The 16,134-nt window shown below is 45.0% G+C and overlaps 1 protein-coding gene across 1 annotated transcript in view; it reads left to right on the forward strand.

The window, feature by feature from the left end:
• The window catches only part of UBE2E1 (ubiquitin conjugating enzyme E2 E1), an 82,068-nt gene extending 66,296 nt beyond the window's left edge, over positions 1–15,772 (forward strand). Inside the window, exons 4-6 of the mRNA XM_081235586.1 lie at positions 11,745–11,877; positions 13,840–13,987; positions 15,010–15,772. Of these exons, the coding sequence (XP_081091712.1) occupies positions 11,745–11,877; positions 13,840–13,987; positions 15,010–15,107 (379 nt within the window). The 3' untranslated portion in view covers positions 15,108–15,772. The remainder of the gene's footprint in view (positions 1–11,744; positions 11,878–13,839; positions 13,988–15,009) is intronic.
• The last annotated feature ends 362 nt before the right edge of the window (positions 15,773–16,134 follow it).

The raw sequence follows: 16,134 nt of genomic DNA on the forward strand, positions 1-16,134 counted from the left end.
CTGTTTAAAGGAGAAAATAAATCCCCTGTCTCTCATCCTGCAGGTTTTAACAGTATTTAACACTATTAACAGTTTGGTTGTATGGTATGTCTTATAAAAATGAGATTGCTTTACATACTGTCATGGAACCTGCTTTTTCAGTTATGTACATTATGGATTTCCTTAAACCCTGTTCAGGATGCATACTTCATCTCATTTAAGAGCTGTAGACTGTACCATTATATGCTTGTACCACGATTTATTTAACCTATCTCCTAGTGATAATTCAGCTCGTTCCAGATTTTTTCTTATCATACATAAGGTTCTTATAAATATCCTAATACTATAGCCATGTGCACATGTCCAGCTATTTCCTTAGGTTAAGTTCTGAGAAGCAGAATCTCTGTGTCAAAGGGTATACTGGATTTATATTTGAATATCTTATACCTAATCACAGCCTAAAAGAACTACTAATTTACTGTCCCACAGACAGTGGAAGAGAGTGCCTGTTTCCTCATACAATTAACACAGAAGATTTTCAGTGTTTTAAATTTTTGCCAGTCCTTACAGGTAAAATGTGTCTCATGTTTAATTTGCATTTCTTTGAGTCTAAGCAAGATTGACAGTTTGTTTATTGGCCATACCAGTTTCTTTTGAGAAATGCCTGTGTGCTTTCATCCATTGCTGTTAGTATGTTCAACGTTTTCCCTAAGTCAGGATATTAACCCTCAATCACGTCCTGCAGACATCTACCCCCAGCCTTTGATAAACTGTTGATGACATCTTTCTCTTAAGGGTCTTCGGTTTTTGTGTAGTCACGTATGTTCATCTTTCCCTGCGTGTGTGTGTAACTTCATTGGTGTCTCAGCCTTGGTTCCCGCAGAAGGAGACTCTTGAGATGAGAGTTCGAACACGAGTAGTTTTTGTAGTGTAAGGAACAGAGGTAGAGGTGGGGAGTGAGATGGAAGGAAAGACTGCTGTGAAGGACGGACGCCTCCTTGCCAGCTCCCATCGTGCGGGTGCCGAAGGGGATGCTGGAGAACTGTCCCAGCCAGCACTCCGCCGATGGCTGAGGCTGCTCTTGAGAAGTGTTCAGTGGTTTATTCCTGCCTTACGAGAACATCGCAAACTAAGCCCTGTGAAACAGCTACCAGCATGTGTCATAACCTTGGAGGCGTCTGCAGGCTTCCTGACGGCCGTCGGGCCGGGCTGTGGAGGCTCGGGGCCTGAGGGCTGGGACACCGAGCCTTCCCAGGCTTCCCGTGCTTGCTGCGGTTTGTCCACAGCGTCCCCAGTGTTCAGGTGCCCAGTAGTTCAGGGTTTCCTAGGTGCACAGAGGGAGTGCCCGACAGCTGCGGCGGAGGGGGTCTCACCACCAAAAGAAAGGACCAGCTTGGGGAGTCTTGCTGTGCCACTTAGCTGTCACTCTGACCGGCCCTCTTCAGAGGGAGGGGAATTGGACTCCGCCGCCAGCCGGGAGCGGTGTCAGAGGATGGGTGGATTGTGTTGTACAAGCGCCACAGGTTGTTACTTAGCTGCGCTTCCTGCCTGCTGGCCCCGACCGAGCAGCTTTTAGGCACCGAGACACAGACGGGCAGCTGGGAGTGGACCGGAGCCGGAACCGCGAGGCAGGAGGCTGTGCGTGAGACGCTGGCGGCCTCTGTGCAGGGCGGCAGGTTGAGAGGGGCCGGCCCCATGTAGCAGACTCCTCTCTCACGTTGCTTTCTAGTTCCTGTTGAAAGCTCTTAGGGTGTTTTCTGTTTTGTTTTGTTTTGTTTTTTAAATATCTGATGGGCGTAAGAGTAAAACACTTATTTTAGTGGTTAGCCAATTGTGCTAATATTATTTTAAAATAATCTACCCAGCAGTTCCCAAACTTTTTTTTTTTTTTTTTTTTTTTTTGCCGTACGCGGGCCTCTCACTGCCGTGCCCTCCTCCGCTGCGGAGCACAGGCTCCGGACGTGCAGGCTCAGTGGCCACGGCTCACGAGCCCAGCCGCTCCGCGGCATGTGGGATCCTCCCAGACCAGGGCACGAACCCGTGTCCCCTGCATCGGCAGGCGGACTCTCAACCACTGCGCCACCAGGGAAGCCCCCCAAACTTTTTAAAAAGTTTCAGGACCCTGTTACATTCTTAAAAATTATTACGGACAGCAACAAAGCTCTTGTTTATGTGGTTAATAATTACGGATTTTTTACTGCATTCAAAATTATAGCTGAAACATTAAAAATATTAATAGTTGATTTAAAAATCATAAAAGACAGGTTCACATATAACTCTGTTTTCCATATCTAAAAAAACCTAGAAGAGTGACACTGTTTTACATATTTGCAAATTGCTTTCATGTCTGACTTGAGAAAACAGCTGGATTACCCTATCTGCTTCTGCATTCAGACTGTCCCCGTATCACCCCTCATGTAGTCTCAGGAAAACTTCACGGTGCAAATGGGAGAGATAGAGAGGAAAAAAAGGCCAATCATGTGTTAGAATTAGGAAAGTAGTCGTGCCCTGTGGGCCTGTTGAAGGGGTCTCGGGGAAACTGCCGATCTAGTCTTTTGCCTGATGATGTCAACGCCAGCTTGAGCTGAAGGCGTTTTTACCCTCCAAACCCACCTGGGTTCTGTGCTGAGGGAAGAGGTAGGGGCTGGACCTAGGATGGGGAACACCTGCTTGGGGTGTTTTACTCAAAGTCCCGGAAAGAGGGTGCAGGTTGTGGATGAAGACCCAGCGGCAAGATTGCTAGAAGTAGGGGACCGCGGGGGAGTCCGCTCCAGACTGATGGGCTGGTGCAGGAATGTGGTCTGAGATCCCCGCATACGTTGATTAACCGTGTACCGTCCAAAGTGGAACACTTTAAAGGACAGTAAAAATTTAAAATTATTATTAAATAAAAGCTTTATCAGACAATAAAATAACTATAGAATTCACACCACGTGATAAGCGACCCAAAAAAAACCCCTGCAGCAGGATAGTTGAGGCAGGCCTGTCTCTGGTGGGTGGCGAGCCTCGTGCCGTGAGCGCTTCCACTTGACGTCACTGCCCACGTTGCCTGCTGTGAGGCCGTCCCCTGCTTGCCCACCTGCAGTCGGAGGTGGCCAGCAGCTGCAGAGTGGAGCCTGCACAGAAGGTGACGAGTGTGAGTGGATGGGAAACCTTTATGAGAGAGAGCTCTAGCCAAAGATGTGTTCTAGAATCTGTTCTTGGAATTGAGTAGAACCTGGTGAGTTCTTTGTTGAGAACTTTGTTGTCCTTTAAATAGCTCTTCCTTGTGGCACTGTTGCTTTTGAGGATCAGCACTAAAGTGTGGGGGGTACAGGTGTTAACAAGTGTGCCTTATCCCCCCAAAAGTCTAAACGAGAGGCTCTCCTTCCCCCCAGCTGCCTCTCATTTACCCACAGTACACTTACCGTCTCAACAGGCGAGCTGATTGTGCTTAGTAGACCCTGTGGACTGATGAGCGTAAGAGCCAGACTAATAACTGGTTTCTGTTTACAGTTGCCCCTTGAATAGCGCAGTGGTTGGGGGTCCCAAGTATAACGTTCGACTCCCCCCAAAACCCAACTACTAATAGCCTGCTGGTGACCAGAAGCCTTACCAATAGCATCAACATCGATCAACACATATTTTGTATGTTGTATGTGTATAGACATTTTATGCCTTCATGACATACCTAATTTTTCCTTAATTTTTTCGATATTTCTAGGCTATGCAGTTCGGCTGCGAGTTTTTTCAAACTGTCGCAAAACCCCCCAGATTTTTTGAATATATTGATTGAAAAAAATACACACATAAGTGGACCCTCACAGTTAAAGCTCGTGTTGTTCAAGGGTCAGCGGTACTCACTTAGCAGTTTTACATCAGTATATGCTGATGTAAGCACTGCACCTGAAAACTCAGGACTCGGCCACGTGACTCTAAGGCTTCTTTTAGTGGCAATAGAGGAGTAATAGCCTTAGAACTGGACCTGCTCTGACCATTTCTCTTACTTCTCTGGGGAAAAAAAACAAATTAGAATTGTTCTAAGTCAGGCTTGTGTGGCTCCTGCAGAAAAGAGCTATTGGCTGATCCACTTTAATCCTGAATTAGCTACCTGTTTAACGTTGTATAGGAACATGGCTTTTGAGACCGGGTGTGCTGATCTTTTAATGCTCTGCACTCTTTCCTATGTGTCGTTCTCCCGCCCGCCCCCCCGCCCCAGTCTGATGTTTTAGTCCCTTGACTTGGGACTAGTTTATCATTTCACTTGCTCGCTACCTACCCCGCACCCTATACCCAGTAGTTCAGAAGTTAAAGCGCGATTCTTGGCTCAGTTAACTAAAAACTCTCGTGACTCAGCCGTCCCTCGTTGGGAGTAAGGAACCCCTGAGGGCCATGGTGTTTTAGGTCTACAGTTCTTTCACTATCCCTAAGGGAGTCCCTTTCAAATTATCTTGAAACTAGTTTTAACTAATTTTCTTTTAAAAATTGTGTCTTTATGTGCATCTGATTTTTTTTCAATATTGGAATGTGAATTTCCAGAAGGACCTGTTGCTTTTTTCTAAAGCAGTTGTGTAAGATAAAACTATAATTGAATGGCTAGCTGGGCAGGATTGAGCTTTCGTGGTGTTTTGTTATTTCACCTAATTTGGAAATGTCGTCCTTTAACCTTAAACAGTGGTACATATTTTGACCAGCTAATTAAACACTGTTAATCACTATCAGGCCTACAAACCTGTAGTATGTGTGGGAAATTAGTGATCTCTAGAGACTTACAATCTGTTGTAAGAGAGGTGGTGCACCCACATAGCTGTAGCAGTCTGTGTAAATAATCCACAGACAAATCTGTTCTCTTCTGAGAACAGGACTTTGGGGGGCTTTGTGGGAAGGCTTCCTGGTGGACATGGATCGTGTTGTTTTCGATCCTGAGTTTGAGTTCGTTTCCCTCCCATATGTAGGAAAATGTACCCACTATATGGACCCACTCTGTTCCAGAGTAACTGCCTAGACACACAGGATACCACTGATGTGAGTTCTTACCCACGTGGGCACCAGCTTTTCTGGGGAGTACTTTAGGTTGGCCCTTGGCCTAAAAGTTCTTTATGAGGGACAGTAGCCAGAACGGTGTGTGCGAAGCAGCTGTGCCTTGTGCTTGTGTGAGGAGGCCTCTCAGAGCTACCAGGAAGGATGCACAGGGGAGTGCCCCAGTTTTTCATAGCGCTGACCAGGCCACGTCACTAGCCTGCTGGTCACTGCAGTGAGATTTGCTGACCTTTCACGTTCCTCCTGCCACTCACTTCTAGGTTACGTGGTTACTGTTTTATGAAGGGATGCTCAGGACAGCACAGTTTTTGGTTTTGTTTTTATAAAATTCCTCTGGGTGTGTTAAGCAGATCTCACGGAGAAGGCGGCTTTCATTCCCTAGAGCGTCTGTCTGTTGAGAGGTAGTTGTGGGAGATGAGGATTCCCTCTGGTAAATTGATAAAATAGATTCATGCTATTTTATCATATTCTTCTTGAATTTCTTAGGAAAAGGAGAGTAAATTAAGAATGGGGTTTGAGTAGTGTGCTTTGTTGTGGGGAGTGTAGATTCGATTGTGGATCTCTTCCTGTAAGCATTTTCTAAGTTCTGTGTGTATGGTATTGATTTTACAGTCTTAACAGAGCAAGGCATCACCAGGGTTAATACTTGTTTCTTACTGCACAGAATTACAGACAGAGAAGGTAATACAAATAAATGGTCATCTAAGTCTAGAAGATTGGAAAGTAGAGTTGCTGTTCATTGCCACTTCCTTTCTCCGTAGCTGGCTTCTCAAGCTTTAATGCGGTCAGGCATCATTTGGAGACTTTGTTAAAATGCAAATTCTGCTGCCTTAGGTCTGGGGTGGAGTCTGAGAGTCTGCACTTCTAACAAACACCCAGGGGACGCTGGTGTTGCTTTGTTCAGGGACCACATTTTGAGTAGCAAGGGTCTATAGAACACTAGAACACGTGCAAATCTAACTTTTTTTGGTTTTATTTTGTTTTGTGTTGGCTGAGCTGCACCTGCCTTTGCCTTTCGGGATCTTAGTTCCCCCGACCAGGGATGGAACCCGGGCCACGGCAGTGAAAGCGCCGAATCCTAACCACCAGGGAAGTCCCGCAAATCTAAGTTTTATAATAATGACAGCCATATAAATTGAATATTTTTTTCTGTACCAGGCACTGAGCAGTGGGGCAGAGATCAGACGGTGGGCACTGGAGTCTGACAGCAGGGGTTCAAGCTGAAGCTCTTCTCTTTCCTATCTGATTTCGGGCACATTTTCTCTAAGGCAGGATTCTCAGCCTTGGCGCTGTTGACATTTTGGCCAAGAGAATTCTATATTGCGGGGGCTCTCCGGGGCATCGTAGGATGTTGAGCAGCATCTAGCATCTACCCACAAGGTGCCAGTAGCGCCCCCCGCGCCCCGTCCTATTGTGACACCCCAAACTGCCTCGGGGGCAGCATCGCCCCCAATGGGGAACCACTGCTCTGAGGCTACTGTTGAAATGGGGGGATTTGGGGGATGTTGTGACGTGAGTGACGCACTTCACATAAGCAACTAGTTGTGCTTTATCATGTCGCTCCTACAAAGAAGAGGAGGAAAGACACATGGACTAGCCAGTCCACAGTCTCTGCCGCATCCCGTTTCCTGGGGACGATCGTTGGATACTCCAAGTGCCAGTTCTTTGTTTTTATGAAACGTTACTCATTGTACTGCGGGATGATAGCAGGGAGTACTTGGGGTTTTTAGGTGGGAAGAGCTGAGCTGCCAACCGGCTGATCCTGAGCCTCGCCCCTTTCTCGGGGCACACGTTTCCCGGCCTGCTGCTGCTGGCCACACGCTCGCTTGCGGCATGTTTCTTATCTTTCTGTCTCCGGACCTCTCATCCCTCACTTTTTCCTGGGGTGTGAGACTAGATAACTAAGTCGTCTTTCAGGATTATGCCTAAAAGAACATCTGAGTTAGGGTTTTCTATGTTTGTAAGCAAGGGTCATCTCTCCCAATAACAATTAAAAAATTGATCAGGTAGAAATACCATTTCTTAAAATCGATTATAATTTTTGCCTGCTTTCAGGATATTCTTTATAAGAAATCGGTGATACCTTTTGAAAACTGAAGTGCAACTTTGGTTTCTAACTGTTGAAATGGAAGCTAAGTTTTTAATAAACTAATATTGAGGATGGGAATGGGGGAGGACCGAGAAAAGCATGATTTTAAGACAAAACAAAATGAAGCTTAAACGTTGGCTTATGCAGTTTTCTTGGAGAAGTCGGTCCAGAGGGCACATTAGATGCCAGTAGTTAGACTGCTCTAATGACAGTTTTTAAGAGTTGGTTTTATTAATTTCTTTGGATGATACCTTAAATGACTTGTGTTAATTACTTTTTATACTGTTCAGATTCTATTTAGGACCATATGTGCTAAGCGTTAGTTACACCCGTCAGCAGCTCTGTGCTTCGTGTAGCTCCCCAGAGAGTATCTGGGAGACAGGAGAGCTGCAGCGTGTAATGGCCCTTCCCAGCGCTCACTGCGGGGGAGGCCCTCGAAGGCGGGAGGCCTGGACCACGGTGAGTGCCTGCCAGCCGGCGGGCTTCATACACCCCCGCTCCCACTGTTGATGGGTCCGTAGGGCGTCAGAAACCACTACAGAAATAAGAAAATACTGTGTCAAAAGTATAAGTTACTATCATTTTTCTTAAAATGTTTACTGCGGCTGTATTTATTTTGACCAGAAGGGAAAAAACAGAATTCAGGGCACAGTTCTTTCTTTTTGCCTTGTATAAGAGTTCTGTGTGTTACACTTTTTTTTTTCTTGGCTGTTCGGCAACCAGGGATTGAACCCCGACCCTCGGCAGTGAAAGCGCGGAGTCCTAACCACTGGACCACCAGGGAGTTCTTTTGAAAAGTGTTTGTGTTGCAGATAAACGTTATGTCCCTGTTTAACAGAATCTGGAAGGCAAAGGCATGGGCTCGTTTTCCCTTCTCAGTCTCAGCTGCCTGCAGAGATTCCAATCACAGTTGGGTTTCACTGTCTCCAAACAGGGAGGTGTATTTTTTGTTGTTGTTCCCATCTTTCCTTAATGCCTTAAATTCATTCCCCCCATCTCCCAATTCAGAAGTTTCCACCCCTTCTGATCACTTAGACTGATTAGAATACTTCAACCAGTATTTAAAATTGGAGTTACGTTTCTTATTGTGAAACCAGAAGTATCTTCTGTTACAGGAAGGGAGACGGAAGGCAGGGGGAGGCATATGCTGACCACCTGAGGGGTCCAGTCAGTCACTCTATGGAGGAAGGGGTGGGGTGCTTGGACACACTTCCCCCGGAACAGCCTCACGTAGCTTCTCCCTGACAGTGGCCTTCTGAGAGCCGGGGACTTCTGCCCTCTCACCCCCTCCCGTGCCCCCCGCCCCCTGCCATGGGTCTGTGTCTACCCACCTTCTGGACAAGTAGAGCCTAACTTTTCCAGTGAGAATTGGAAGGAAGAAAAAAAAGCAAAAGTTTTGCAGGCCCCATATCATAATTTTTGTTTTATCCTGTGATTAAGAAAATGCATAAGACAGAAAGCTACGTGAATTCATCCAATAACAGCCTTAGAATGAATAGCTGAAGTTTTTGTTCAGGCAGCGTTGCTTGGTCTTTCCAGTGGGTTCTCAGACCCCTCACAGTAACTTCCAAGCCTCCTGGTTGAGGACCCACAGGTTAGGGATCTATGCTGTTGAATCTTTTCCAAAGCTTTAGCATTTCAACTACATTTGATATTATTTCACTCATTATTTTTCTTACTATAACCCACCTTCATTCTCCACTTTTTTGAAGCTTATGCTGTGTACTTGATTCTTGAACTCTCTTTCTCCATACTTTTTTCTGAACTTTCAGGAAGGTTCACACCCGAACTGAAAGCTGATTACAAACAAGTAGCGATCTTGATTTGGATTTCTAGCTGTATCACAGATGACAAGCGTGAAAAGTTAAAGCTCGCATTCTCAACTGGTTGTCCTACTCCCAGTGACCTGTACAAGGGGGTCCCAAATGCAGACCACCTGCTCAAAGGTCCCCAGAGGAGCTTTTTAAATATGTCGATTCTCGGGTTTAAGCTCAGGAGGCCTGGGCTTTAAGGTCAGGAATCTGTAATTTTTGAAGTTCCATAGATTATTTTGATGATGAAATTTCTGTACAGTCATAAAATCTGCTTGTAGTGGCATGTTGTTAGACCTTTGTTCTTCTTTTATCTTTTTTCTGTACTAAGGGGCCAGCAGAATTGGGCCTATGCGAACATGTCCCCGCCAGGGTTGGACTGACTTTACTGTTATTTTTTTCTGGGTCTCTTAGCATCACCAGGCTGACTGAGGAAAACAGTATGGCTGCTGATGCACTAGTGTTTTGGATGGCCTAGCTTCTGCTCTCGGCCTTGGTTCCTCATCTGTAAGAAGAGGGGTTTACAGTAAATGATAGCCTCTTGCCTTTAAGTCTTAGATACCGTGAGTTCTTATCTAGTTGGATAAGAGAGAATAGTTTGTCTTTTTATCTGCAGCCTCTGTGTCAGTGTCATCTTCATCTGCTTAGTCCACTTTTCAGTTAACTCCAGTCTGGTAATCAGGTATCATAGCTGCATCAGCCATGGTTTGTAGACTTTCTGTTCAAGTACATATGCTGGATGCAAACATATAAGCAGGTCAGCAAACTTCAGATGCCCAAGGACCAGTTCTAATCTCAGGCTATGAAGCAGCAGCAATCAGAGTTGTATCCTTTCACTTGGAGGGGTTACTGCATGTTTTTAGAGGGAGAGGGTGGGTTAGGAGCACTCCCTACCTTGCACCTTGTGAGAACTGTGGTCAGATGTCATGCAGAATCGGAAGTCGTCTTTTTTTTTTAAACTCGAAGATTGGTGTCTGCATATACGTGTGACTTAATATTAGAGACAGTGTTAATTAAACGAGCTCTCTTCCCATATCTGTCCTGTGTAAAACAGGTTTTTAATAGTTGTTGGGAATACCCATCACAAGGAGATATTCAGGGACCGTAGTATTTGAGCCAGTGGGAATCATCAGATAATTGGAAACGGAGGTGACGGCTGCCATTTAATGGGAGATTACTGTGGGCCTGTTGTTCTGCAGAGATAGTCACGCCCCCCCCCCCATATTATCAGTATTTTAGTTCTCAGAACATTCCTGTGAGGTGGGTGCTCTAACTTGCTCGAGGTCACACAGCCAGGAAGTGCTCAGTGAGTGTCCGAATGCTTTCTGCCTCTTGACCAGTTTGGGCCCTAACCCTCCCCATTGCCCATTGGCCCCTATCCTTCATCCGTATCTTCTCCCTCCTTTTTGCCACACCATGTTTTTTCCCCCCGAACTTGTTTTCTTCTGGTTCTCTTTTACAAGCTCATTCCCCTAACCTATGTTGCTGTGGTTTCTCCCACTCCAAATTTCAGGTTGAAAGGAAAAAATCTCTGGTGGGTTTGAGGAAAGTATAGGGCCACAGGTAGGTTTCCTCTTTTCCTTTTTTTTTTTTCCCCTCCCTTCCTCTTCATCTCCTCTTTCTCCTAGAAGGACTTGAACCCCATCTCTAACCAGTTAGCAGCGGGCATGTTGAAGACAAGCAGTTCTTGTTTTGTGCGTTAGGGAACCTTGGCATCTAGCATCTGCGTCAGGCGTGGGCCTTCCGTGTGTGGGGAGTGAATCCAGTTCACACCATACGTGTGTTGAAAAGAGCCTTGCCTGCTCTGTAGAAATTATGCTATGTATCCACTGGGATCTACAGGCCTCTCCAGGCAAAGACCTTTTGTTGTTTGGCCAACACACACTGCTGTCCTCGAAGTGGCTGTTAACAGTTAGGCTTGAGCGTCTCAAGTGAAGCGGTCCACGCCGTTACCCGTTACCCTGCGCTGCGGGCAGGTGTGTCTGCATCGGCACCGAGACCGTCGCCCAGACTTGCGTCTCCTCTCTCGGTAGCGGAGCTTTACGCTTACTTGTGTGGACAGATGTGCTAGCCAGCCCTCGGAGGTCTTGCTTGTATTTTTATTAATGTGCTTGACTACAGGGCGCTCTGTGAGCCGACACAGTGCTGTAGGGGAGGGCGCTGCGGTGTCACTAGGCGTGTAGAGCGCTGAGCTCACTCACAGGTGAGGGTAGCTTAACCTGTAGAGAGAGAACCTGACTGCGGAATCTAATGTGTGCAGAAGTGAAAACTGAATGACTGGTAACCGGATACTTTGTCCCCCTCCTGCTCCACCCAGCATGGTTTCTGCTGTAAAGAGAACCTGCAACCTGTTGGACTCCTTTTAGGGTAAGATTATGGAGAAACAAGAACAAGGAGGAAGAAAGAGCCCCAGTCAGAGGGTCAGAAACGAAGCTTTGGTGCTTAAAATGGTCCTCAAAGATGATGTAGCCGTGAGCAAAACTTTGTCGCTAATTTAATGAATTCTGGTGTGCTGAGAGATGTTTCTCTTTTTGTAAAGTATCGTTTACGCTTACATTTTCTTATGATGTATCAAGGAGAGAGGGTTTGAGAAGTGAGGTGTTTCTTGCTTCTTCACAGTTAAGCGGGCATAGACTGGTTTCAGCGTCCTTTTTTACCATATACTTGACCTAAGGCTTGTTGGAGGCCTGCATCAGAGGCCTGTCTGAAAGATACCTGTGTTTTGTGGAGAGAATCCACACACTAAACAAAAAGGAAGGAGAGGCGACCTTTCCCCCTTTTGGGGACACACTGTAAAAATGGGGATGCCCCGCCATCTACTCACCTTCTGGTGTATTATTTCACAGTGCTGGTCCCAAAGGCGATAACATCTATGAATGGAGATCAACCATCCTAGGGCCTCCAGGGTCCGTGTATGAGGGTGGTGTGTTCTTCCTTGATATCACTTTCACACCAGAATATCCCTTCAAGCCTCCAAAGGTAAGAAATTCCCCGATTCATGCTGAAATTTACATACTCCCATGAAAGATTATTCAGGCTTTTAAAATTGAGTTGTTAATCACAAATAAATAGATTTCTGTTATATCTTGACAAATCTCTAAGTACACTTGAACATACACAAAACACTTCTTTGGGTTGACTTTGCCTCTTTTGGCAAAGACCATTTCTAAGAGTAAGTGCTTTATTTTGATGGGGCTTAAAATCCTGCTAATATTTGTAGTAACACAGTCAGCAACCTATAAATAATCCCCTATTTCCCACTCAACAGAAAAAGTTTCTGAACAGATAAAAATGGTGTCAAAATATCCACGCACTAAAACGATTAGACAATCTCCTACCAAACAAAGCCTTGGATTCCATTCCTTGTCATCTTTCGGTCTTGTTCAGATCCTGACCCCAAGCTTGGGCTTTCTCATCTAGGATGGGCAGGGGTTGCTCAGTCACTGTCTCCTGTAACACTCAACACCGTGATTCTCATTCGCCCAGTCGGAAGGAAAACCTCTTCTTGGGGATGGGGTGGACTGCTAGGGAAAAAGGTACAATTGCAGCCCAAGAGGTGACCGACCGCAAGTCTGTCGCTTAAAAAAACAACCAAAAAACTGGTAAAGTGATAGGGTTTTTTCACTTTGGAATGAGTCGGTGTATTTCACAAATAAAAAGTAGGAGACCAGACAAAGTAACCCAGGTTCGTGGGGCTGATGTTGATTCGTCTGCTGCTGTGGTCCTTACCCACTTCTAGCTCCTCACCTGTGGAGATTCTGTTTAAGTGAATTCTGTGATTTAGGTAGGCATGATTATCTGCAAGATCTGATATATAAAGGTCAGAAAAAGCAGAAACAAACCTCATCTTCAAATATATTTTTCAGCCTTTTCGGTGTGTGATCATTGTTTGCTAAGCACTTTGTCTTTATGTACCCACTGTGTTTGTTTGAATTAGATTCTAAAGCTTGCTTTGAGGCCATGTAGTACTACCAGCTAACACAAGAGGTCAGCAAACAATTAGCTGTTCAAACTTGGAAACGTTTGGAAAATACTTAATACATTAAAACTGCTAAAGATGAATTCAAGAACTATACAGGGAACTATATCCGATCTCCTGGGATAAACCATAATGGAAAAGACGATTAAAAAAAGAACGTGGGGCTTCCCTGGTGGCGCAGTGGTTGAGAGTCCGCCTGCCGATGCAGGGGACATGGGTTCGTGCCCCAGTCCGCGAAGATCCCACATGCCGCGGAGCGGCTGGGCCCGTGAGCCATGGCCGCTGATGAGCCTGTGCGTCCGGAGCCTGTGCTCCGCAACGGGAGAGGCCACAACAGTGAGAGGCCTGCGTACCGCAAAAAAAAAAAAACCAACATATATATGTATAACTGAGTCACTTTGCTGTGCAGAGATTAGCACAGCATTGTAAATCAACTATACTTCAATTTAAAAAAAAATTGAGGTTACCTTGCTTTTTGTTGATGGATATTACTTTTTAAATGAAATTGAAAATCCCTGAGATTGTATCAGTGAACACTTTCTAATCTCAATTTCATGAAATAGTCTCTTACCCTAACTCTCATCAGCCTTAAACTGTTTTAAAAACAGTTCGGGCTTCCCTGGTGGCGCAGTGGTTGAGAGTCCACCTGCCGATGCAGGGGACATGGGTTTGTGCCCTGGTCCGGGAAGATCCCACATGCCACGGAGCAGCTAGGCCCGTGAGCCATGGCCACTGAGCCTGTGCGTCCGGAGCCTGTGCTCCACAACGGGAGAGGCCACAACAGTGAGAGGCCTGCGTACCGCAAAAAAACAAAACAAAACAAAACAAAATAAATAAATAAATAATTCACTTTTTTAAAAGACCAAATGTCTCTTTCAGGACCATTTAATTGAAGAGGCAATTTAGTAAAAAGTTTCATTGTTTGCTGTTCAGATTTCATTTAACACTGTCTTGTTTTTTAGGTTACATTTCGGACAAGAATCTATCACTGTAATATTAACAGTCAAGGAGTTATTTGCTTGGACATATTGAAAGATAACTGGAGTCCAGCACTAACCATTTCTAAAGTCCTTCTTTCTATCTGCTCACTTCTTACAGACTGTAATCCTGGTAAGGTTAATAATTCTTTACCTTGTTTTTTTCCTCCTCACCTGGAAAATGGTTATTTTCCACTTAAACTAAGATTTTCTAAAGATAAAGTTCAGATTTTATTTTTGTACGGGCTTTCAAGGGACAAAAACTCATTGCTTTTCAAAGAAAGTTCTAATCAAGAGTTCAATCTACTAGGTGAAAAATGCAGTGACTTCACCATTACTTGATGTGTTCTAGCAACAAGGTGTTATAAACTGAAGACTTACAAAAGATTGACAAAAGATTGCCTTAGGTTTTTACATCTTCATTCTCTCCCCCTTTTTTCCCGTTTCCCATACAGAAACGGCACACACACTTGTGAATGTTGAGTCACCTGCCCTCTGCCTGCGGGTCTGCTCATCACCTGCCCACAACTGCTTACTGACGTGGCGTTGTTTCTCTGCTGATTACCAGACTGTGGTTTCGTCTGGGCCTTAATTTCCTCTTATTAAAAACTTTTTTTCTAGATAGAGAAATATAAATTTAATTACTAAAGATTTTATTTAGGTTTCAGAGGAACACTGTACTTAATCGGAAGTACAGGTTTTGACCTGGCAACTTTGGGTCTTTGCGGGTCAACAGAGTAGAGAGGTAAATAGCGTTCGCTTGCAGTAGCCCTGAGGACTTGACAGCGCTCAGTGTCACAACTGGTGCCATCGAGCAGAAGGTCCTGTGAACACAGCTGGGTGTTCACTGCAGCCTAGGGCCTTGCGCGTTCCGTGCCCTGACACGCAGGAGCAAAACCCTTCCCGTGGCGGGGGGGTTGGGGGAGAGATGGAATGAACTAAGGAGACGGGGCCAGACCTCTCTGTCCGGATCAGGATCCCCCTGCATCCATGCTGTTTTTTTTTAAAGTCCAGGAGGAAAAGTATCCCAAATGGTGGAGTGGTTTGATCACAGCTACTCTGTCCATTTCCTCACAAGCTGTCACTAGCTTATTTGCTGAAACTTAACAATGTTCCTTTCCCTTCTTCGAAGTAATGTACATTCTTTTCTTCCAGCCGACCCCTTGGTGGGAAGTATTGCCACTCAGTATATGACCAACAGAGCAGAACATGACAGAATGGCCAGACAGTGGACCAAGAGATACGCTACATAAATTGGGTCGTCACCATTCTCTACATTCTTTGTCTGTCACAGAGAGAGCTGCTTATGATTTTGAAGGGGTGGGGGAGGGTGGGCGTTGGTGAAGAGTAGGGTATTTCTATAACAGATATTATTCAGTCTTATTTCCTAAGATTTTGTTGTAACTTAAGGTATCTTGCTACAGTAGACAGAATTGGTAATAGCAACTTTTAAAAATGCAGTACAGAGAAGAATAGACGTTTGGGTTCAGTTGCTTGTAGTCTGTAAATCTGAAACAGCTTAGTTTGTACAGGTTACACACATGGCCATTTATGTAAAGTCCTTTCAAGACTATACAGTCTTTTGTTTTAAAAAATTGGAATTTCTTTTCCCTTCTTGGAGGGGAACAGTGATATTTAACAGCTTTCAGAGATTGTCATCTCATATATATACAATGGACACATGGCTATAAGACACCATATAGGAAATATCAGTAGTTATGTATTTTATTTTATATGCCAGTCTCCTTTCTTGTGAAAAGATAAGAGGTTTGAATCAGGACTTGTGAAAACCTGTAGTAAAATACCTTAAGCTGTTAACTGTAAGGAGTGGAATAGGAGTTGCTCAGTGGATTGGTTCTATGTTGTGGACTGCCTAAGTCTGCATTTGTTACTGTGCTAATAAACAATATTAAAACCACCGCCTAATGCTGCTGTATTCATTTACTTCCTTTTGCCTTTTTTGTAGTTTCTTTCTTCTTGATAGATCTTTGGTACTCAAACAGCCTAGAGGTAATGCAGACTGAACGCGCTGGTGTTGTCTACCCAGCACGTGTGTTAGGATTGGTACGTTACTCTGGATTTATCCAACAGCCTTGCAGGATAGGTGCCTTACAGAAGGTTAGATAATCTAACTCATGATCTTCCAAAGGCAGAGTTCCGCTGTATCTTCGTCAAAGCATTTTCCAACTTGGAAGCGCTGTGGTGGTAAGTGTGTGCGTGAGAAGTGGGCTCTCATGGAGAAACACCCCTGCCACAGTGGAGGGAGCCTGGCAGGACCTA

This window comes from Mesoplodon bidens (genome assembly GCF_964165515.1).
Source record: "Mesoplodon bidens genome assembly, chromosome: 5".
NCBI lineage: Eukaryota > Metazoa > Chordata > Mammalia > Artiodactyla > Ziphiidae > Mesoplodon > Mesoplodon bidens.